The following is a 23,920-nucleotide window of genomic DNA, read 5'->3' on the forward strand; positions in this document are numbered from 1 at the left end:
GAGGCCCGCCCACGCTTCCTGTGACGTCTTCGCTGCTGGGTCGGGTCTGTATTTTTTATTTTGTCGCCGTTGCTGCCGCCGCCATGAACCGACTGTTCGGACGGGCCAAGCCTAAAGTTCCACCGCCCAACCTGACGGATTGTATCGGGAATGTGAGTGATGGGAAAGCAGCCCCAGGGGCAGGTAGAGAGGCCGGGTCCTGAGCCAGGGACTGGGGTAAATGCGGAGGCCGGGACCGGGCTGTGTTGGGGGGGGTCAGGCCCGGTTAGGGGCAGAGTCCTGTGGCCCGGGGGGGGGGGGGGGGGAGAGAATGGCTGAGGACAGTCAGTTGTCAGGGTGTTTCCTCAAGGGAGTGAAGATTTGGGACATCCTTCACGGAGCCGGTGTCTCCCAGCCACTTTGGAAGTGTGACTGTCCTCAGCAATGATCCCACTGACGGGAGAAGGAAATAAGTGTCAACAATCTCCTGAATGTAGGTGTTGGCTGGGACACCGGCGATAACAAACTCTGCACCTCTCTGAAACAGTGCCATGGGATCCTTCACATCCACCTGAGGCCTCTGCTTCAGCCATGTCAGCATCACAAATACCCACATCCCAACACCATTTATGTGACTAGTCGTACGAGTCCTGCTGAAAAGGTTGTCCCCGTTTCTGAAATCATTTAAATTGAAATTGTCGAAAGATGAGCCTTGCTGATTTTTTCAGCTGATGGGGCTGTGGATATTTCCTTTAGCTTGTTTTGCTGTGAGATTTTCTAGGGGGTGGTGTGCGGAGAGGTTCAGGGGCAGAGATTGTTGACCCACTGTCTGGGAAACAAATGGCCTTTGCACGTTGTGTGGCTTATTGTTTTGTTATTGCCAGAGGGCACCAGGTACTTGTCAATTCCCACCACTCCATTCTGCCAAAACCTTGGACCGTCATCCTTCAGCGTTGTTTCAGTATTGTGCTGGAATGTTCACTTAGGCTTAGAGGTTTTGGAGAAAGTGAGATGAATATTTAGAGCAGTGCTAAAATATCAGAAACAAAACTATACTCCTGACCACAGTCATTGGTAAGATCTTATTGTCCATTATTAAGCATGAGATTCTCAAGTACTTGAGTGCATGGTAAATTAGGGCTGTCAGTGTGGCTTTGTCAAGGGCAGTCATTCCTTACAAATCTGTTTGCATTCTTTGATGAGGTAATGAGCAAGCTAAACAAAGGAGCCAGTGGATGTGATCTATCTGAATTTTCAAAAGGTGCTGCACAGGAGGCTGCTAAATAAAATAAGAACCCATTAGAGGCAAGATCCTGGCATAGATAGACAATTGATTGACTGGCAGAGAATTGAGGTAAGGGGGTCTTTTTTAGGATGGCAGCAGCTGACAAGTGGAGTACAGGCCTTAGTGTTGGGATGACAACTATTCACATTATACATTAACAATCTGGATAAAGGGTCTGAGGGCATTGATGTTTAGTTTGCAGATGACACAAAGATGAAGGGACAAGTAATGTTGAGGCAGTGGGAAGGCTGCAGAAAGACTTGTATAGGCTAGGAGAGTGGGCAAAGAAATAGCAGATGGAATACAATGCAGGAAAGTCTGAGGTTATGCACTTTGTTAGGAAGAATAGTAGTGTGGTCCATTTTCTAAATGGGGATAAGGCTTTGGAAATCTGACGCACAAGGGGATTTGGCAGTCCTTGTTCAGGACTATCTGAAGTTTAACATGCAGGTTCATTTGACGGTTAGGAAATCAAATGTAATATTAGCATTCATTTCAAGAGAGCTAGAATACAAGAGTAGAGATGTACTGCTGAGGCTATATGATGCTCTGGTCAGACTACATTGGAATATTGTGGGCTGTGTTGGGCTCTGTATCTGAGGAAGGAGATGCTGGGATTGGAGTGGGTCCAGAGGAGATTCAAAAGAATCATCCTGGGGATGAAGGACTTCTCATATGTGGTGCAATTGAGGACTCTGGGACTGTACTCAATGGAGTTTAGAAGGATGGGGGTCGGGGTTGAGGGGTCTCACTGAAATTTACAGAATACTGAGACCTGGATGCAGCCAACATGGAGAAGATGTTTCTGTAAGTAGGAGAGACGATGACCTGGGGCAAAGCCTCCGTGAAAGGATGACCCTTTAGAACTGAGATGAGGAATGTTTTTAGCCAGAGGGTAGTTAATCTGTGGAGGCCAAATCATTGAATGTATTTAAGACTGAGAAAGATGGGTTCTTGATTAGAAAGAGGTTGAAGGGTTATGAGGAGAAGCAAGTAGAATAGGGTTCAGAAACGTATCAGCCATGATCCAATGGTGGAGCAAACACAATTGGCTGAATGGTGTAATTCTGCTCCTACATCATGTGGTCATTTTGGTATAAACTGGGAAAAGGGTAAAAACAATGACTGCAGATGGTGGAAACCAGATTCTGGATTAGTGGTGCTGGAAGAGCACAGCAGTTCAGGCAGCATCCGAGGAGCAATAAAATCAACGTTTCGGGCAGAAGCCCTCCTTTTATTCCTGATGAAGGGCGTTTGCCCGAAACGTCAATTTTACTGCTCCTCGGATGCTGCCTGAACTGCTGTGCTCTTCCAGCACCATTAATCCATAAACTGGGAAAAGCATGTCTGAAAAGTCATGCAAAGAAATTGCATAAAATGCAGTAGGAAAGTATGAAAGGAATGCAGAATTCCAGAAGTCTTGTGTAATGGAAAGAGGTTTTAAAAGTAAGAGGGTAAGAGGTGAGACCACAAAGTGCTTAACGTGAGGTTGAGAATTTAAATTACATTGGATATATTGCACAGAGATGGGGCACTCTTCCAAGCCAACACAATAAAATCAGAACTGTGGATCCTGGAGATCTGAAATAAAAGTGCAGTGCTATAAAAACTCAAGTCTGGCAGCATCTGTGAAGAGAGAGTTAATTTTGTTTACTTGTTCATGAGGTGTAGGCTTTGCTGGGTAGGCCAGCACTTATTGCCCATATCTAGTTGCCAAGTTGGATACTAAAAGTCAGCTATGTTGCTGTGGAGGCAAGATTGGGTAAAAATGTCATATTTCGTTTCTCGAGGTCATTAATAAAGATGGTGGTCATTTTCTAGATTTTTATTCCAGACAATTATTGAATTGAAATTTCACCATCCATTATGATGGGATTTAAACCTATGACCCAAAAGCATCAGCCTGGGATTCTAGACTGTTACTCCAATGACCACCTCTCCAAATTCCAATATGACTCTCAGAACTGTCCAGCCACTCCATGCTGACATTTATGCTTCTGTTCATCCTTCCTCATCCAGCTCTATATGTATCATTCTATTTCCTTCTATCTCCTGCTTCCCTAGCCTCTCATTAATAATATTTGAAATTAGTATAGATGGATTTAATGAGTTCCACATTCTCACCACACTTATGAAGCTCAAAAGAAATAGCTTTATCCAATCGATATAGAATCATACAGCACGAACATGGACTCTTCAGTCCAATCAGTCCATGCTGACCATAATCCCAAACTAAACTCATCACACCTACCTGTGCTTTGCCCATATCTCCAAATATTTCTCATTCATGTACTTATCTAAATGTCTTTTAAATGTTGTAACTGTATCCATATCCATCACTTCCTCTGGAAGTTCATTCCACACACAAACCATTGTGTTTTTGAAAAAAAAGCCCCTCCTTTTTTTTAAATCTTTCTCCTCTCACCTTAAATATGCTCCCCTAGTTTTGAAATCCCCCACCTACCATTCATCTTATCGATACCATTCATTATTTTATAAACCTCTTTAAGGTCACCTCACAACTTCCTAGGCTCCAGCAGAAAAGTTCCCAGCCTATCCAGCCTGTCCTTATAACTCAAACTCTCCATTCCCTGCAACATCATGGTAAATAATTTTTGAACGCTTTCCAGCTTAATATCCTTTCTATAACAAGGGACACCAGAACTAAACACATTAATTGAGAAGAGGCCTCACTAATGTCCTGTACAGCCTTAACACAACGTCCAATCTTCGATACTCAAATGTCTGAGCAATGAGCAAAATATCTTGCTGTAATTGATGGCCTCTCATTTTGCTTATCTCCACAAGTGGAAACACCCACGTTGTGTCTATTAAATCCCATTATAATATAAACCTGCTTTTGTTACTGAAAGTTGTCTTATTCAAGAGAAAAATTACACTCTTTTTTCCTGAATGTCATAATTTGCATTTTTGACATCATCCTGATAATTTTTTTGAACCTTCTGTCAGCCCACTTAGCTTTTACGTAATATGGTCAACAAGTTTAGTAAAATGACCTGTATTGCAATTTTTAACATTTTGTGTATTTGTACTGCCAAATAACTTTGTTCCTCTATTACATTCAGAATTTTATTTTCCCAGCAATATGTGACCTCCATATGTTTCTTGCCAAAATGTAATAGCACTCCATTAATTGGTTAATGAATTTCATTTGTTAAATGAACTGTTCACAATATTATTGAGACTTTGGGGAGTCCAAAGCAAACATAGGGAGTTAGGGCATGGGCTGAACTTTGCTGCCTGGATTCCAATCTGCACTGAGTTTTGAATTTGATATAGTTTATGGATGAAGAAGAATGACTAACCAGCTGGTGATCCTCTGGACAGTGATCCTTCATATTGAAATTTGTTGTCTGCTACTCTTTGTAATGTCTTACCAGTGTTTTGTGGTTTTGAGCAACTTTATACTTAAGATAAACTTTATACATAAACAAGGTCTGAAATATAGAAGTAATCTTGCATCATTCATTTGTATTTAGTAGGCTGTGTTTTCTATGAGTGAAGAAAATTTCAAGTGGATGAAAATGCATTTTGCTAATTTTAAAAGTTTAGCTTAGAATCTACTTAAATGCATTGAGGTTGAAGTCAATCTGTTTGCATTTCATTGTATTTGTGTGAATGTGTTAACCAAAGCAGAAGAGAACTTCTTGACTCATCAGGAAGAAGGTTAAAAAAGTTTTTTTTTGTTGCCTAAGATGCAATAAAGCTCAGTAAACACTCCTATACGTGAGTAGAAAGTGAGGACTGTAGATGTTGGAGATCAGAGTCGAGAGTATGGTGCTGGAAAAGCACAGCACGTCGGGCAGCATCTGAGGAGCAGGAGAATTGACGTTTCGAGTATTGACCCTTCATCAGTAAAGAAGAGCTGATTACCAAAACTGAAATCTTAACTCTTCACCCCAACCAACAAAATAACAGCAACACCACCCTGTCTGAATTCTGGTCAAATGGCGATAAATACAGTATGTGACAAGTGTATGTATTCGAGTTTTGAGGAAACCGGAAGAACTGCTTTTATTTGTTCGGTCCAAATATTTCCTTTTCCTTTCCAGAAAACAGTGACAATTGCTAATGCTTGGCAATTTCAACATCTTGTTTATCCATTGGTTTCTGCTCCAAAAAGGGTTGCATCTCTCTTTGTTGTTTGGTTTCCAGAAAACATTGGTAGCACTTAGTGGGTCAAAGAATATCTGTAGATGAAGCAAATTAACATGTCAGTGAAGGACCATATGTGAAAATATATTGTAGATTTAAAAAACAGTACAAGAAATGTGAAGGGCAAGAATGTGAATAAATTAAAATGATCTATAGAAAGTACTCAAGTGGAAAATGGGAAAGAACAGAAGTGATATTGCCATTAGAGTAAGTGACATATTGAGAATAACTGAAGATGTTTAGAAAACTTGAGCAGGAGTGGCAGAAGAAGTGGGTGATAATGCAAGGGAAAATAGTGAGAAATAGAATAGGTGAGGTAGGAGAGTAAGTCAATATCAAAGGTACAGTTTGCCCAAAGCCTGCCAACCCAAACCACAGAATTGGATACACCAACACGGGTAGCACGGTGGCTCAGTGGTTAGCACTGCAGCCTTACAGCACCAGGGTCCCAGGTTCGATTCCAGCCTCTGGCGCCTGTCTGTGTGGAGTTTGCACGTACTCCCCGTGTCTGTGTCGGTTCCTCCTTGTGCTCCGGTTTCCTCCCACAGTCTAAAGATGTGTAGGTCAGATGATTGGCCATACTAAATTGCCCATAGTGTTTGGTATGTTAGTCAGAGGGAAATGGGTCTGGGTGGGTTACTCTTCAGAGGGTCAAAGTGTACTTGTTGGACCGAAGGGCCTTGTTCCACAGAGATGCTGACTTTCTTCGTCACTGTTGTGGGGTAAATGTGATAGCCAATTTGTGCCTAAATTTCTACATACAGCAATATGATTAAATAATCAGCTTTCATTTCATGACATTGGTTGATTTAATCTTAGGCCAAGCTATAGGATCTCTCTTTTTAAACTAGTGCCTTGGCATGCCACTTCTACCTGAGAGGGTATATGGGCTGAGCATTTTCCCTAGAGGTCGCCCTTGTTTTCTGATTGAGGTTTAGACCACTTTACATTTATGGATTACAATTCTGCATTCCCCTTGCCAAAACCACCACCACTACCATTTAAAGACTCTTTTGCAGTATTACCTTGTACACCATACTCCTATTAAAGAATGGAGACTTCCAGACATCACATGCAGCAACACTGAGCAAAACTTGCAATCTTGCCACTTGAGATTTAAACCAGACTTTTGTTCTGTTGTAACTTGTTGGCTCTGAGATTTCTATTCTTCTTTGATTTTGCTATGTATTTGTTGGTCTTTATCTTTTATTTCTACAAAAGAACAAAAAAGTACTTTTCAAGGCAAATAATTTTTTAATGATACAACACAGACTTGACGTATGTCATATGTGCATGTGCTACACTCTGGAAGTGCTCCCTGCCATTTCCCCATACTTATTCAAATTATTTCCTTTAGGTTGTTTGTTCAATCGGTAGTTTTACGCCACAGTGAATAGAATCCTTTCCTCTGAATCAGAAGCTCCAGGTTCAAACCGAGGATAGCCGAGGAAGGTGTATTTAAACAGGTTGTCAATTTGTAAATCCTTCCAAAATACACTAGTGGCAGGCGATAAGCATGTGAGAAAGTCATAATTGGCCATGTGCTGGAAAGAATTTTGGATCCTCTACCATTGCTATTTGTAGCTCTGGCCTAAAACATGCACGCAAAAATGCATGTTGCCAATAACTCTGAGTACTTGGGTGTCAGGGAATGTGTTTGGCTCAGTTTGCTGATGGCTAATGTGGACGCTTGCCCAAAGAACTGAATGAAGAAAGAAGAATTTGTTCAATTCCTTTGAGTTATTGAATCTGCTCTATTATTATCCTTTCAAGTATTGTATTCATAATCATAACTTTGCTTACTCAAAATCTTTCATGATTTTGAACACTATCAAATCTCTTAACTTTCTCTACTCTGAAGAGAACAACTACAGGTTTCTGTGCAAAGTATGCTTAATTGAAGCACGAAAGCAGGAGTAGGCCATTTGGTCCAAAGAGCCCCACTCTACCATTCAATATGATCATGCCTAATTCTCTTATCTCATGGCATATCTCTGCTCTCCCTCCATATTCCTTGTTACTTTTAGCCTCTAGAAGTTTCTTTTTAGCTGGCGTATAGTCAAGTGAGTTGGCCTCCAGAATCTTCAGTAGAATTCCATAGTTTCAGCACCTTCCTCAGTGAAGAATTCTGTTCACCTAGATTGAAATGGTCTACCCATATCCTGAGGCTGTAACCCCTTTTTCTGAACACCCCAGGCCAAGGGAAACAACATTTCTGCATCTGCTTTGTCCAGCCCTGACAGAATTTTATACATCTTATTCTTCTCGACCCCTGTGAATACAGAGTCAAAATGTGTGATGCTGGAGAAGCACAGCCAGTCAGACAGCATCTGAGGAGCAGGAGATTCAACGTTTTGAGAATAACCTTTTTCACTCTGATCTCCAGCATCTGCAGTCCTCACTTTCTCCTTGTGAATACAGACCTAATTAATCTTTTTTGATGGAATATCAATGGTTCAGTTCTGTAACTACTTGCTTTACATTTATATCTATCAATTAAAAATGCTGACCTCCAGTCAGTGGAAACACTGTTAAAATATATTTCCATAGGAGTGCCAAAATATTTATGCTGTTCATGTGACTTCTATTGAAGTGGATGTGACTCAGATTGAGATACTGTAATGTTCTTGGCTTCATTAAAAGCTAATCTATGGCAGCTCAATTTGGGTACAATAGTTAGTTATCTGGTTGCCAGACAAGTAGATATTCCTGCTTGCTCGTGAAGTATAATACCTAATAGCGTGGGATGACCAATTTAAAGCTCTGTTTGTTTCAAATAAATAAATGCAAGTATTTTACAGTCAAACCAAATCTGAATGCTACACATATTGGTTCTGATTTGAGATGTACTGCCACCATCTCTTGTGCAATATGTGATTAGAACATGTCTATTCATAAGGCCACACCTGCTGGATTTCACAAAGGCAACACCCTGTTCCACCTACCTATTCTTTACATGAAAGTGCTAGCAGGTTAATTTACAGGAGTGTGGGCATGACCATTGAGCTTGATCATCATGCGCACATTTTACGTAGAATCATTGGCGAGTAATTGGTCATGTCTATTTTCCCTCTTGGTCCAAGAACACCGAGGCCAATAGTGTTGCTTCACTGCTGCATGAACCCTTGTGTGTGATCTGACAGCTTAGCCATTAGCTCTTCTTGCCTGTTTGGCCAATCTGTCTATGTGCATTAGGCCAGTTCACCAGTGGTGCTCCTGCTCACTCTCGATCCCAGGCTCTGCTAATCACGTGCTACCCTCACCTAGGCCTCCAAGTGACCTGCTCCTTCGTAACTATATCCCTCACAACCATTTGCTTTCACAGTGGGTTATGTCCAGCCCACACATTGCCTTTAGTTGGAGCCCCATATCCCTCCCCTCCCACAGCATTGATGAAGTCCCAAGCCTTCCTCATTACCTATGTTGTTAATTGATGAGAACCGGTGATATTCACCAATTTCTATGTAAAGCAGTGATCAATGGAAGTTTGAAGACACAAGATCTGGTGTTAAGATTCAGTGAGTGAAAGATGACATCAATTTTACTTGCAGATGACAAAGCACTTGTAACTGATGCAGTTCATGCATAAATGCAGCATGACCTGGACAATATGCAGCTTTGGGTGAAATGTGGCAAGTAATATTTGTGCCACAAAACGGCAATGATCATATCCAACAAGAGAGAATCTAGTCATTATCCTTTTGATATTCAATAGCATTACCATCCACCGCCGGTATAAGTTAGGAGTGTGTTGCAATATTCTCCACTTGCTTGGATGAGTGCTGCTTCAACAACATTCATGGAGCTTGATGCCATACAGGAGAAAGCAATCCTCTTACACCATAAATATAAACATTCACACTCTCCATCACTGATGCTCAGTAGCAGCAGTTCTACAAGATGCACTGTAGAAATTCACCAGTACTCTTTCGATAGCAACTTCCAAACCTGCAACCATAACCATCAGTAGTTCAAGAATGCAACTCCACCACAAGAATATTTAGGGGTGGGCAAAAAAAATCCTGGCCCAGCCAACGTCACCCCACATCCCATGCAAGAATTTTTAAAATCACAGAAGATGCTTGCAAAAGGTATTGGATAAACTGGTAACAATTGGTTAATGAAAGTGAACATTGACAAAACCACACTCTGGGACACTGGCATGATGGTAATGTTGGTGAACTAGTAATAGAGACCCAAGCTAAATCTCTGGGGGCAATTAGGAACGGGCATTGAATGCTGGCATCAACAGTAATGACTATCTCATGGAAGAATAAAAAAATCTCAATTTAGAAGAAATGGTCCTGCTTGAGAGCTGAGACTTTATTATGCTCCCACTAACACTTGACATACTGCATACATTATTGCAAACCCAATAAGGATTCTCACTTGTCATTTTCCCATGCCTAATTCCCTTCTCCACCTCTCTTCATTCATCCTCCAGTGACTTAGACCCATCACACATGAAAATTTTGGTCACCCCCATGCCTGCATGAATAGTCAACTGTCTTTTCCAACTTCATTATTGCTAACTCCAACCTTGTGTAGCAACTCATTGTCATCCCTTTGTCCCTCTTCGTCTAATTCTGTCCCATTTCCAATCTGTCCTTTGTTCCACTCCTGTTTCTCACTTTTCTTGTCCTCTATCATCTTTTCTGTTCCCCTCATCTATTTTTACATCTGGTGAGCTATGTACCAACGATGAGAGATTTCAGATATTTTAATCAATAGGTTATATGAATGAAAGCTATTATTCTTATTATGTTCTCTCCCTCTCTCTGCTTTCAATTCTATTTGAAGGAAAAACAAACCTTTTTGATCTTTTTGTTCAGGTTGATGGCAGAGCCGAATCTATTGATAAGAAAATTTCTCGGCTTGATGTTGAATTGGCCAAATACAAAGATCAAATGAAGAAAATGAGAGATGGTGCATCAAAGGTAATAGTTTTAAAAAAAAATCATGGTGCAAAACATTATGGGCAAAGCTGGCTTTCTGGCATTTTTTTTGTTTAGCTCTGAGGGATGAAAACCATTTATTTGGAATCATTTATAAATCGGGGAAATTACTGTTATTCTTTACATGGAATTGTTGTCTTAAACCGGAACTAAGCAATGACTAAAGGAATTTTTTAAGATGTCTGAGAAAGGTATTGCCTCTTGAGCTTTTAGTTAAATGCACCACAAGTCTTTTTTTTTTAAGATTTGCTTCTATATCCTAGAGGAGCTTTGACCAATGGTATGTATCTTTGGGCTTTTGATTACATTAGCAAAAAAATACTCATTACTATTTTTTTGTTTTCTAGAATATGGTAAAGCAAAAGGCAATGCGAGTTTTGAAACAGAAGAGAATGTGAGTTTTTTTTTATTGTAGTTAATCTTAATTGTAGTATACTCAATAATTTAAGCAATTAATATTTTGAATGTATATGGTATCCATTGATAGGTACGAACAGCAGAGAGACAATCTAATGCAGCAGTCGTTCAACATGGAACAAGCCAATTATACCATACAGACATTAAAAGATACAAAAACAACGGTAAAGCAAAATAGCATAACTGCAGTCCTAATATGCCTAAATGAAGGATTTAATATACATATGGACACTAGTTAATATGGAAAAATAAAAATGAGTGATAGTTTTATGAAGTAACACTGCAAATGCTCATTATATTTAAGAAATCGTTTTTCTAAATAGAGTAAATTGTCTTAAACTAATTTTGTTGAATTATGTGGGGTTGTGCTGATATCTAGAGTTGAAAAGTGTGGCGCTGGAAAAGCACAATGGGTCAAATAGCATCAGAGGAGCAGGAGGGTCGACGTTTCAGGCATAATCCCTTCATCTTCCCTGATGAAGGGCCTATGCCTAAAACATAAGACTCTTATCCTTGGATGCTGCCTGACCTGCTGTGCTTTTCCATGTCACACTTTTCGACTCTGACTCCAGCATCTGCAGTCCGCACTTTCTCCTTGTGCTGATTTCTGTTCTGTTCTGTAGGTAGATGCAATGAAAACTGGTGTCAAGGAAATGAAGAAAGCTTACAAACAAGTCAAGATTGATCAGATTGAGGTGAAGCACTATTCATTGTTCTGTTTAGTAACTGCTGTTACTGAAATTGATCATCTGACAAAGGCAAAATAATTAGGAATTTCTAAAGATATTAAGCCAGATTTCCTACATTAAATGTCAATATGAGAGGATTATAGAGCTTCTTCTATCATACAGTGAAATCATGGCTGGTCTGGATCTTATTTCTATCCACATGTCTTATTTCCATGTTCTTTTATATCCTCGGCTAAAAAAAATGTCTCTGACATGAAATTATTGCTTGAAGAAAATCTAAGCTTTTGTGGAAGAGAATTCCACTCAACTACCATCTTTTGTGTAAAGAAGCATTTTCTGATTTCTGTCCCAAATGGCCTAGATTAAAAATCCTTGTATCTGTTTCTTAATCATATTGATCAGTTGTATTTCTTTATCTCTCAGTTCCCATCATTTCTAAGCCAGATACAGGATTGAAAAAAGAGGGGCAATTTTTTTTTAATAAAGTGTGGTTTGTATTTGGAATGAACTTCCTCAGGAAGTGGTGGATGTGGGTGCAATAAATATTTGAATAGAAAAGGTTTGGAAGGACATGAGGCAGGTGTGACTAGTTTAGTTTGGGATAATGTTTGGCATAGACTGGTTGGACTGAAGGGTCTGTTTCCATGCTGCATGACTCTCTGATTCTATGACTTTATGCTTTGTCAAGAAAGCCAGTTGATTTATTTTCAACTCTCTGCTATCAGTGTTCCAAGCAGGCTGCTAGGGGGACACAAGCTGCCTGGAACCAGACTGTTCTTAAAGGTTGGTGATCCAGTATGTTGGTAGTTCAAATTTATTGGCTCTTTCTCTTATTTTCCTTGAGCGATTTACAAACTGAGTCACGAAATCTCAAATAATTCTTAGGTAAGCAGTTACCACAGCCATGTTATTTACAGCATTCAGTGCAACATGGTGTTTAAGAAGGAATATTGCATATGAACAAGGATAAGGCCACTCGATACTTCAAGACTGCTCTACCGTTCAATAAGATCATAGCTGATTGATTTTTAACCCCACTGTACATTCATGCATACCCCTGAAAATCTTTCATTTTTTTTTTTGTTGACCAATAAGATAGACTCCACTTTGAAATTTGTTCTGTGGTTGTTAATATTTCTGAGAGTTTCAAACAGTCCATGTTTGTTCTTTTATTGTCTTTTTGCATACTGCAGCTACATCATGGTTTGTGGGCTGTACTCGCTGACTCAAGTTGGCTCATACAAAGGGTAGCTCATCTGTCTTTTGAGGGTATTTCCTAAATCAAGATTCCCAACTAACTGCCTGTTGGTAATCAACTGTTTAGTGGAATTGGTATTCTCTAGAATTGCTCTAGTCACTTAACTGCTACCCACTACTTGATGTTGAGAAGTCATGGTGCGCTCCATGTCATTATAGAAGCCGGTTTTAACATATGACCTGACTGTCTGAATCCTTGCAATGCTGGGGAAAGAAACTTATACAAGTGCTCAAGAATATACAATACACATTTCATGGATTTATAATGGAACATAAACTTTTTTTGAAAAATTGGGAATTAAAATGCTTATGCTAATTCAAATGATTTGGAATCTACACATGACAAACCAATCAATTAATTCATAAAGGAAGTGAAAATGAGAGATTGTTATTTACATTGCATGTTTCCAGTGCTACATCAAGAAGCTACTCAGAGTAACTTGTTGCTAATTAGGGTAATGATGAGTTTTTGGAAGAATGTTCGTGTAATGTAAATGACATTGGTGACATTGATTTACCCATTGTTGTTCTCCCTAGAATATACAAGATCAACTGGAAGACATGATGGAAGAAGCAAATGATGTGCAGGAGGCCTTGAGTCGCAGTTACGGAACGCCAGAGATCGATGAGGATGATCTGGAAGCGGGTGAGAACATTTCCATAGTTTAGTTTATAATTACAGGGAGTGCAAGACAAGAATTTCACAAGTCTCCACTTGCAAATAGAAGTTGGGACTTGTTGTAGCAGTATTTATTAGCTGTGTACTGGGAGGAACGATTTGAAATGTTGTATTAGTTGCAATTTTATAATCCTGGGATTATTTTATGAAGAAAGGTTAAGTGAATTTTATTATAAAAAGGAGTTGAGAAGGAGACGTGATCTTGGGGAAGTGGAAAAGTTCTTCATAAGAGGAAAGGAATATAAAAATAGGGAAACCACATCAATAGTCTTAGTTGTCTTATTTGAAAAAAATGAATTGCTTTAGGAACAGTACAGAAAAGGTTCACCCTATTCTTGTGATGAAAGCCTTATTTATGAAAGGTTGCACAAGTTAGATGTATACCTGTAGAAGCTTAAAATTTATTCAAGGCTGAGTTGGATAGATATTTGACAAGTGAGTGTAGCAGGTTGTGCGGTGAAACTGAGACTTCGATTAGATTTGCCATGATCTTTTGAATGTTGAAACAGGCTTAAAGGGTCAGGTGGCCTACTCCTACATCCAATGTCCCTCTGTCACAAACTCACTGCTTTCAAATTATTGGCTACATGCCTGTCCTAAGATACTTTTCATGCCAATGTTGAACATGAGAGCACAGTCAGAAAGTATTAAACTCCATCTGTGGAAATGGGAGGCCAATTATCTCAACTGAGTGCAGCATGAATTCCTCAGGGCAGTGTTCAAAGCTTAATCATTTTCAGCTACTTTCGGTGACTTTCCCTCCAATGTAGGATCAGAAATAGAGATATTTGTTGATGAAAACATTTTTTTTGAGCTCTTGGAATGGTGATGTACCCATGTACAGCAAACTAGGACAGTGTTCAGGCTTGGGCTGGTGAATGGCAAGTGGCAATCATGCCATCAAATTACATCATCGTGACATTCAGCAGTATTACCAATCATTAATCTCACACCAGCAAGGTTTCCCAGTGTTGCCTTTGACCATAAATCTAACTCAACCAGCTACAAAAAAAGCAAATACTGGTGATCTGAAATATATTTAGCAAGTGCTGCGGCACTGCCAGCATCCATGAAGAGAGAAACACCAATATGTTAATGACTGACCGAATGGTGCTACTTCCTGTTCTTGGCCAGAACTAGAGAATATAATCAATTTTGCTTCCTTCTCTGACCTTCACACTGGTCCACCTCTGACTGTTTTCATCCCCTCTTTGACTTCTCTCTTTTCATTTCTGGGGATATGCTGTATTGCATTGTAGTCCCTTTGACCTCAGCTACCTCATCTTCACTTTCTCTCACCCTGCTTCCTGTATGCACTTCATTCAGTTCTCCTTGATTCTCAGTCTCTGTTGCATCCATTCCAGTTGTGGTAGCTTCCCAATGCAATCTCAGAAGCTGCAATGTTTGCTCCTTGAACTCCTCCCTTTTACACCACTGAAGACTCCAATCACTTCTCCCAGGTGAGACAGTGATTTTCTTCACTACTTTCAATCTATCTACTGCATCTGGTCTCTCAGTCCACAAAAATGATTCTGATGTTATAGTTGCTTGCTATTTTAATATACCATCTGGCTGGCATACACACCTTTCTGTCATAGGCTTGCTGCAGTGTTCCAGTGAGGCTCGGTGCAAGCTGGAGGAACAGCATTTCATTTTCCATTCCACCTTGTAAATTTCTGAACTCTGCATTGAATTCAGCAACTTCCACTGTTGAAGGGGAAGTGATGGCCTAGTGATATTATCATAGACTATTAATCCAGAAACTCAGCTAATGTTCTGGGAGCCTAGATTTGAATCCCACCACGGCAGATCATGGAATTTGATTGAATTTTAAAAAAAAACAAATCTGGAATTGAGAATCTAGTGATGACCATGAAACCATTGTAAATTGTTGGGGGGGAAAAACCCATCTGGTTCTTTCAAGGTTGGCTCTTGCCTGCTATCTGAAATGTTCTATCAATAAACTCAGTTATACTAAATGCTACAAAGTCTCAACAAAGAACTGAAACCAGACATTCACTTGGCATCATCCTAGGCACAGGAAATTTCAACGACTCTGCAAAGTCCTCCTTAGTAAAATATGAGAGCGGCTGCCAAAATCGGGAGAGCTGTCTCGCAGATTAGTCAAACAACAGCCTGACAGTCAAACTCATGAAGTCATACTCTAGAGTAAATATCCCTGACATCATCACCATCACCATCCCCGGATATGTCCTGTCCCCTCCTGCCGGCAGGACAGGCCCAGCAGAGGTGGTGACAGTGGTATACAATTGAAAGGAAATCACACTGAAGGCCCTCAGCATTGACCCTAGACCCCATGAGGTCTCATGGCTTCAGGTTAAATATAGTGATAAAACCTCCTGCTAACTTCTACATATCATGTTGACAGTACCCTTCATTGCATTTTATGGCACTGTCTTTTTTTTCCCCCAACAAACTACAATGGTTTCATGGTCATCACTGGATTCTCGATTCCAATTTTTTTTTAATGAATCAAATTCCACGAGCTGCCGTGAAAAGGACAGACTTCAAGCAGATCTAGCAACTGAAGGCTGGGCTTGAAGTGCTGTGGGATCTCTGCAGTCCTGCTACACCCAGCCATGAATGGTGGTGGACAATTAAACAACTCGAGGAGGAGACTCCACAAATATCCCTTCCTCAATGATGGAAGAGCCCAACAGATTAATGTAAAAAATAAGGCTGAAGCATTTGCTGCAATCTTCAGTCAAAAGTGCCAAATGGATGATCTATCTCAGCTTCCTTCATCCAGATGACCAGCTTCAGCCAATTTGATTCCCTCCACATGATATCAAGAAATGGTTGGAGATGCTGGATACTGCAAAGGTAATGGGCCCTGACAATGTTCCGGCCATAGTACTGAAGATGTGTGCTCCAGAACCTTTTGCTTCCCTAGCCAATCTGTTCCAGTATAGTTACAACACCGGTATCTACCCAGAAATGTGGGAAATTGCCCAGGTACATCCTGTACACAGGAAGCAAGACAAATCCAACCTGACCAATTACTGCCCCTACTCTCGATCATCAATAAAGAGATAGAAGGTGTCACTAACAGTGCTATGAAGTAACACTTGCTCAGCAGTAACCAGCTTAGTGACACCAGAGCCACAGCTTCCAAGCTCAGTACAGCCTTGGTTCAAACGTGGACCAAAGAGTTTAATTCCATAGGCAAGGTGTGAGTGACAGCCCTTGATACCAAAGCAGCATTTGACTGAGTGTAACATCAAGGAACCCTAGCAAAACTGGAATCAATAGGTATCGGGAGGCAGATTCTCTGGTTGCAGTCACACCTGGCACATAAGATGGTTGTGGATGTTGGAGGTCTGGCATCTCACCTCCAGGACATCTCTTTAGGTGTTCACTATTTTCAGCTGCTTCATCAATGACCTTCCCTCCATCATAAGGTCAGAAGTGGGGATGTTCGCCAATGATGGTGCTGAACATTGCACAATTCACAACTCCTCAGAAACTGAAGCAGGACATGTCCAAATGCAGCAAGATTTGGATAATATCCAGGCTTAGGCTTAAAAGTGGCAAGTAATATTCATGCCACCCAAATGCCAGGCAATACCATCTCCAATAAGAGATGATCTAACCACTGACCATAATATTCATTGGTGTTACCACCACTGAATCCCCCACCTAGAACATCCTGAGGGTTACCATTGACCAAAAATGCACTGGGCTTGCCATATAAATACAGTGGCAACAAGAACAGGTCATAGGCTCAGAATATTGTGGTCAGTAACTCACTACCTGACTCCCCAAAGCTTGTCCACCACATACAAGGCACAGGTCAGAGGTTGGAAATTCCATGGCAAGTAACTAACTGCTTGGCTCTGCAAAGCTTTTTCATCATATGTAAGACAAGTCACTAATGTAATGGAATGCCTGGGTGAGTATAGTTCCAACATTAAGAAGCCAGACACTGCACAACAATGCCTAATTAATTGACATCTGCCACCACCATAACATTCATTTGATCCACCACTGCCTGCTGTGTACTATTTATAAAATGTGATGCTGCACTTTGCCAAGGTTTCTTAAACTGTACCTTCAAAACTAATGACCTCCAAAACTAGAACTTGGCTTCCCAAATCATGCATTGCAAATCCCAATGGAATTTTGAGATTTGTTTTTGGGATTGCAAGTTGCAAGGCATCAATGGCTGCTGTAGAGCTCGGACTGAATACGAACAGCTACAAGAGCCCTTTAAATCCCATCTTTTTACAGGTGGTGGGCATGGACTAACTGACCAATCCTCCAGGACTGCTGCTTGTTCCAAAAAAGCCAGTGAAAAGATTATTCTTTCTCTTTTTTTAAAAAAAAGTGCAGTTTAAACACATGCCTCCATGCCCCACTTCACTCACCACCTCAACTTTTGCTCTTGCAAATCTTTCTTTCTCTCTCTCCTCTGTTTACTTTCATAACTCTCTCTGTCTCTGCCTCTTTGCTTTACAAATCTGCGTGCCTTTCTTTGCTCTGACAAACTTCTCTCTCTTTTGGTGAAGCAAACCTCTCCTCTTCCCCCTTCATTTTCCAAGCCTCCAACCTGTCCTCACTCTGGGGTCATGGCAATTTTAAAGTTTCAAAGTGGGAGAAACTGTTTGGAAAGCATTAGTCTAGAATGTTTTAAACAACAAATGCATGGAAATGTTGGCAGCTTCAAGTTCCCTTCAAAGTTGCATCCTGGCTTGATGAAAGTAATTCTGTCCCTTCACTGTCACTGGGTCAAAATCCTGAATATCCTCCCTAACTCCTCTGTCTGAGTACCTTCATTACATGGACTCTATTTCGAGAAGGTGACTTGCCACTCGGGTGATTAGTGCCACCTTGGAGATGGGCAACAAATGCTCTTCTGCCATATCCCACGAATGAATGAAAGAAAATACAGACATTATGAACAACTTGCTCAATTCATTTGGTAGGTTTATGCCTGAGACTATTCTGTTAAATTAGATTCTCCTAAATCCTCTGGGAGGAATAGACCTAAATGTTGCTTCTTGCAAATGAATTTAGTTGACTGTTTCATTTAATAATATTATGGTTGGCATTATTTTCAATTTTAAACTGCAATTTCACGTTGTATTTTTATATAAGTGTTTTGTTCCTTGATGCCACACTTGGCATGTTCAAAGTCAGTTTGCCCAGTTGTGTGTCTTGGAAGGAAAATTAATGCCCAGGGTGTGGTGGGATGCTTGTGTATTCCCAGCAATTTGTCACAGTGTTGTAAAAATGTATTTGGGTGCTTAAATCAGTCAAAGATTAGATGAATGTAAGGAAATATGCATTTAATAACACTATCATGTTTAATACTTTCAGAACTGGATGCACTGGGTGATGAGCTTCTAGCTGACGAAGATTCATCCTATCTCGATGATGCTGCATCTGCACCATCTATTCCTGAAGGTGTTCCCACTGACTCAAAAACCAACAAGGTATATTTACAATGGCCATCACAGAATGCTGTCTTGAAACTTGTTCCCCTTCAGATTTTGTGGTGAACAGTGAGTGATATGTTTCAGTGCAATGAGAACATTTAAAAACTTTATGCTAGGTGCAGTATCTAGAACATAGAACATAGAAGAATACAGCGCAGTACAGGCCCTTTGGCCCTCGATGTTGTGCCGATCCAAGCCCACCTAACCTACACTAGCCCACTATCCTCCATATGCCTATCCAATGCCTGCTTAAATACCCATAAAGAGGGAGAGTCCACCACTACTACTAGCAGGGCATTCCATGAACTCACAACTCGCTGAGTAAAGAACCTACCCCTAACATCTGTCCTATACCTACCACCCCTTAATTTAAAGCTATGCCCCCTCGTAATAGCTGACTCCATACGTGGAAAAAGGTTCTCACGGTCAACCCTATCTAAACCCCTAATCATCTTGTACACCTCGATCAAGTCACCCCTAAACCTTCTTTTCTCCAATGAAAACAACCCCAAGTACCTCAGCCTTTCCTCATACGATCTTCCTACCATACCAGGCAACATCCTGGTAAACTTCCTCTGCACCCGTTCCAGTACCTTCCTATAGTATGGCGACCAAAACTGCACACAATACTCCAGGTGCGGCCGCACCAGAGTCTTATACAACTGCAACATGATCTCAGGACTCCGGAACTCAATTCCTCTACCAATAAAAGCCAGAACGCCATATGCCTTCTTCACCGCACTATTTACCTGGGTGGCAACTTTCAAAGATCTGTGTACGTGGACACCAAGATCCCTCTGCTCATCCACACTACCAAGTATCCGACCATTAGCCCAGTACCCCATCTTTTTGTTACTCTTACCAAAGTGAATCACCTCACACTTAGCTACATTGAACTCCATTTGCCACCTTTCTGCCCAGTTCTGCAGCTTATCTATATCCCGCTGTAACATGCCACATCCTTCCTCACTGTCAACAACTCCTCCGACTTTCGTATCATCCGCAAACTTGCTCACCCAACCTTCTAGGCCCTCCTCCAAGTCATTTATAAAAATGACAAACAGCAATGGTCCCAAAACAGATCCTTGCGGAACACCGCTAGTAACGGCACTCCAAGATGAACCTTTACCATCAACTACTACCCTCTGTCTTCTTCCAGCCAGCCAATTCCTAATCCAAACCTCCAGCTCACCCTCAATGCCATACCTCCGTATTTTTTGAAGTAGCCTACCATGGGGAACCTTATCAAACGCCTTACTAAAATCCATATACACCACATCTACCGCTTTCCCCTCGTCCACCTCCTTAGTCACCTTCTCAAAGAATTCAATAAGGTTTGTGAGGCACGACCTGCCCTTCACAAAACCATGCTGACTATCCTTGATCACATTATTCCTATCCAGATGTTCATAAATCCTATCCCTTACAATTCTCTTTAAGACTTTGCCCACAACAGAAGTGAGACTCACCAGCCTATAGTTACTAGGGTTATCCCTACTCCCCTTCTTGAACAAGGGAACCACATTTGCTAGCCTCCAGTCTTCTGGCACTACTCCTGTAGACAACGAGGACATAAAAATCAAGGCCACTGGCTCTGCAATCTCCTCCCTTGCTTCCCAGAGAATCCTAGGATAAATGCCATCAGGCCCAGGGGACTTATCTATTTTCCCCCTTTCCAGAATTTCCAACACCTCTTCCCTACATACCTCAAAGCCATTCATTCTACTTAATTGTGACTCAGTATTCACATCGGCAACAATGTCCTTTAAGTTAACGTTCATTCACATCTCCCATTTTGCTATCTGAATGTTGCATTTATTACTGATAATCTTTTAGGCCACTTCACCTCACCAGTTCTGTATCTTCATAGACAGTACTTAAAATTGTCAGCAGTAAATATTAATTTTAAGTTAACAACCAATACTAAGACTTGCTTGTCTTTTTAGGATGGCGTATTGGTGGACGAATTTGGCCTGCCTCAGATTCCTGCTACTTAACGCAAGCTGCTTTCAAGCAAATTTGTAATTAAACATTTTTTGTATGTATATTGTTATTTGCAAAGAATATGTTCCAAAATCAAAACCTGGTCTCCTCATGATCTTGGTCACTACATTATGGAAGTGTGCATGAAAGGATGGTACATGTAGACATCTTAATGATTATTGCGGGTGGGCTTTTAAGTTTCCATTTAATTCCTTTAAATAATGTGCAAGAAATATCTTGTAGAATCTTGATTTATAATATCCCCCTAACAGAACAATGATTAACTGCATTCATCTAATATTTTAATCTGCAATGGATTCCAAGCATGATAGTACAGAAAATAGAATTGTGAAAAACTTTATAAGATTCAATTAAACTGCTGTATGTTAATAAACTTACTGCTCAGACAGGCCAACTCTGTAAATCTCTCTTTCTTGTTGCGATGAATAATTTTCACATGATTGGAGTCTATTGGAAATCTGTTTCTTTGTAACATGTAATTGTTTTTGTTCACTTTTAAAAAAGCTTGATATATAAATTGAATTTGTATGGATGAAATAAATGCCTTTACCATTAAGCTGCAGGTTGGAACTTAGCCCAAATGAGTGTATTGACAGTCCTCTATCTGTGATTTTACGTGAAATTAGCTTTGCTGGTAGTCATCTAGTTTGCAGTAAGAACACATTGAGAATGATGTTTTTCATACAATCTTGGAATGTGACAGAATATCCACACCCTTCACCACTGATGCATGGTGGCAGCTGCATATACCATCTACAAGGTGCACTGCAGCAACTCACCAAGCTCATTCGACTGCACCTTCCAAACTCATGATCTCCATTTGTTCGGGCAGCAAATGTCTGGAAAAATCACCTACAAGTTCCGTCCTGACTTGGAACTATATCCCTATTCCTTCACTAGTACTGGGTCAAAATCCTGGAATTCCTTTCTTAACAGCATGTTCCACCCCAAGGACTGCAACAATTCAACAAGACAGCACGCAACCACCACACTCTCCAGGACAATTTGGGATGGGAAATTAAATGCTGGCACATTACCCTTAAATGAATCAAAAATTACAGGGGCATCAGATCAAAGTTACAGTTTATTCACCTCAAGAGTCACTAGTTTGATTTGATAGTGTTCACTCCCCATACCCAATATAATTCTGTTTGTGGTGAAGGGACTTTTGAAACAACAAAAACATCACAAAAGCTCCAGCAGAAGGTGTTTTTGCACACTTACACTTAAAATGCCATGGGTATTTGTGCTGCTTAAATAAATCTGCCCAGATTCTGCTATTATTTGAATGGAAATCATGTGAAGCAATACAATATAACATTATGGTAGTTTGATAGGAGTTGAATTAGCCATGAACTTTTTTTAAATTTCAGATTTTTCTATCTTTGTTTAGACTGTGCACTTACTTTTTTCTTTTTCGTTGATTTCTTTTTTGCTGATTTCTTTTTGGAAGGAGGGCTTTCATTCTTTGATTTTTCTGTGCTCTTTTCTTTTTCTTTGCCAGATGTGTTAACTTTTGGTCCAAATTCAACTAGCTGGCCCTGGCACTTCAACTACGGAACAGAAAATTTAAAAATGGTCAAACTGTGGTTCTTTTTGAAAGGGTTACTGAAACTGTAGCTCTAAAGCACTTTTATTTATTTTCCTGTCTCCTTTGAACAGAAGCCTCTCCCACACTTCAGAACCAATTAAACTTGAGGCAGGAATTGGAGATGTGGGAGCCAAAATTAAACAGGTGTTGTGTATAAGGATGAGGCATTTCAGTGCCCAGATATCATTTACATTAGTCAGTGCTGACTCCTGCATGGACAGTAGATACAAACCTAGTGTGAAGTTACAAACAATAGAGGAAGTTTGACCTTCCCATCTGTTGGGCGCAGTGTAGGTGTAGAGCTAAGATGGCAATTGGTGAGTTCCCCTTTTGCTTCTATCTCTGCCACTTTATTTGACTGAATTTAGTCATATGGTGACCTACCAAAGGAGCACTAATTTTAAGTGTCATGTCTCACGACTGGATATGCATCTTGAGCTGCACAGAATTTTAAGAGCTGACAGCATCCAGGATCCTGGCTGCAGGAGTCCCAGTTAAGTGACTTTTAACTTCTGTACAAGGCTCTGACCTTAGTTTGAAGGACAGTCATACTGGACTCAATATATACGTTGTTTCTTTCTCAACAGACCTGCTAGGTTTTCTACAGCACTTGAATCCACAGCACTGCTTTTATATGAGGATAAATGGCTTTCATTGCCATAAGGCTTCAATCCTGCTCCTGATTGCTGATAGACCACCACTTTTCCCAAAACTATACTTTGTCATGGATTGTCTCTCAGTAGCAGTTTCATTTGTGCTCACTTTGATTCTCATTAATCGTTACGTGGTCAGAATCACAGTATGGAAGAAAGACCTGGGTGTTAGTCCCTAACTCATTTTTTTGGAAGGCTGAAGTAATCTCTGTCCATTTTGGCTCCCTTGTGTCTGAGTTAAAATTAACCCTTTGGTTACATCTCTAAGCCACTGACCTCTGTAATGCTGCAATTGAATTCTATATTGTTCCCCCATAGGGATGGATACAGTTACACGTGAAGGTGACTTTAAAGAAAATGTCTGTCCAGTACCTGCAAAGCACAAATCAGGAGTGTAATTGAATATTTCCCACTGGATGAGTGCAGCTTCAAGAATAACCAAGAAGACACTATCCAAGACAAAGCAGTCTCAAGCTGTTATTTCATCCACCATCTAAAATGTTTACTCTCTTTACAACCCATGCACAGTAGCAGCTGTGTGTACTATGTATAAGATGCACTGCAGTAATTCACTGAAGCTCCTCCAACAGCACCTTCTGAATCCATGATCTCTACCATAAGGAAGAATAAGAATAGTGATTTACCAGCACTGCAAGTTCACATCCATACTACTCACCATGCTGAGTCAAAATCAAGGAACTGCTTTCATACAACACTGGATGTCCCTACACACCAGGACTGCAGCAGTTCAAAAATGTCAAAGCCTTCTTCAGGGC

General features: G+C 40.5%; 1 protein-coding gene and 1 long non-coding RNA gene across 3 annotated transcripts in view; one reads left to right on the forward strand and one right to left on the reverse strand.

Annotated features, from left to right (window-relative positions):
* On the forward strand, positions 1 to 21,456 carry LOC122549851 (charged multivesicular body protein 5). Its single transcript, XM_043689970.2, has 8 exons — positions 1 to 152; positions 10,273 to 10,377; positions 10,743 to 10,789; positions 10,883 to 10,976; positions 11,436 to 11,507; positions 13,296 to 13,404; positions 18,778 to 18,893; positions 20,843 to 21,456. The coding sequence occupies exons 1-8, from the start codon at positions 84 to 86 to the stop codon at positions 20,891 to 20,893; spliced, it is 663 nt and encodes a 220-aa protein (XP_043545905.1). The 5' UTR covers positions 1 to 83; the 3' UTR covers positions 20,894 to 21,456.
* Positions 5,312 to 23,920, reverse strand: part of LOC148149925 (uncharacterized) — a 23,605-nt gene continuing 4,996 nt past the window's right edge. Inside the window, exons 3-6 of one of the 2 annotated variants that reach the window (XR_015757185.1) lie at positions 23,421 to 23,516; positions 22,307 to 22,453; positions 6,466 to 6,652; positions 5,312 to 5,475 (exon numbers count right to left, since the gene is read on the reverse strand). This is a non-coding gene — a long non-coding RNA (uncharacterized LOC148149925). The remainder of the gene's footprint in view (positions 5,476 to 6,465; positions 6,653 to 22,306; positions 22,454 to 23,420; positions 23,517 to 23,920) is intronic. The other variant, XR_015757184.1, reaches the window with a different exon arrangement.

The sequence above is a fragment of the Chiloscyllium plagiosum genome, unplaced genomic scaffold, assembly GCF_037043375.1.
Source record: "Chiloscyllium plagiosum isolate Xiang-an unplaced genomic scaffold, Cpla_swu_hap1 HiC_scaffold_5, whole genome shotgun sequence".
Classification (NCBI taxonomy): domain Eukaryota; kingdom Metazoa; phylum Chordata; class Chondrichthyes; order Orectolobiformes; family Hemiscylliidae; genus Chiloscyllium; species Chiloscyllium plagiosum.

What these genes read in the sequence shown, in the direction of transcription:
- LOC122549851 (XM_043689970.2), top strand. Translation starts at nt 84, where the DNA reads ATGAACCGACTGTTCGGACGGGCCAAGCCTAAAGTTCCACCGCCCAAC. An exon ending in GTTTTGAAACAGAAGAGAAT is followed by an intron (nt 10,790 to 10,882) that starts GTGAGTTTTTTT and finishes ATCCATTGATAG; the next exon opens with GTACGAACAGCAGAGAGACA. An exon ending in CTGACTCAAAAACCAACAAG is followed by an intron (nt 18,894 to 20,842) that starts GTATATTTACAA and finishes TTGTCTTTTTAG; the next exon opens with GATGGCGTATTGGTGGACGA.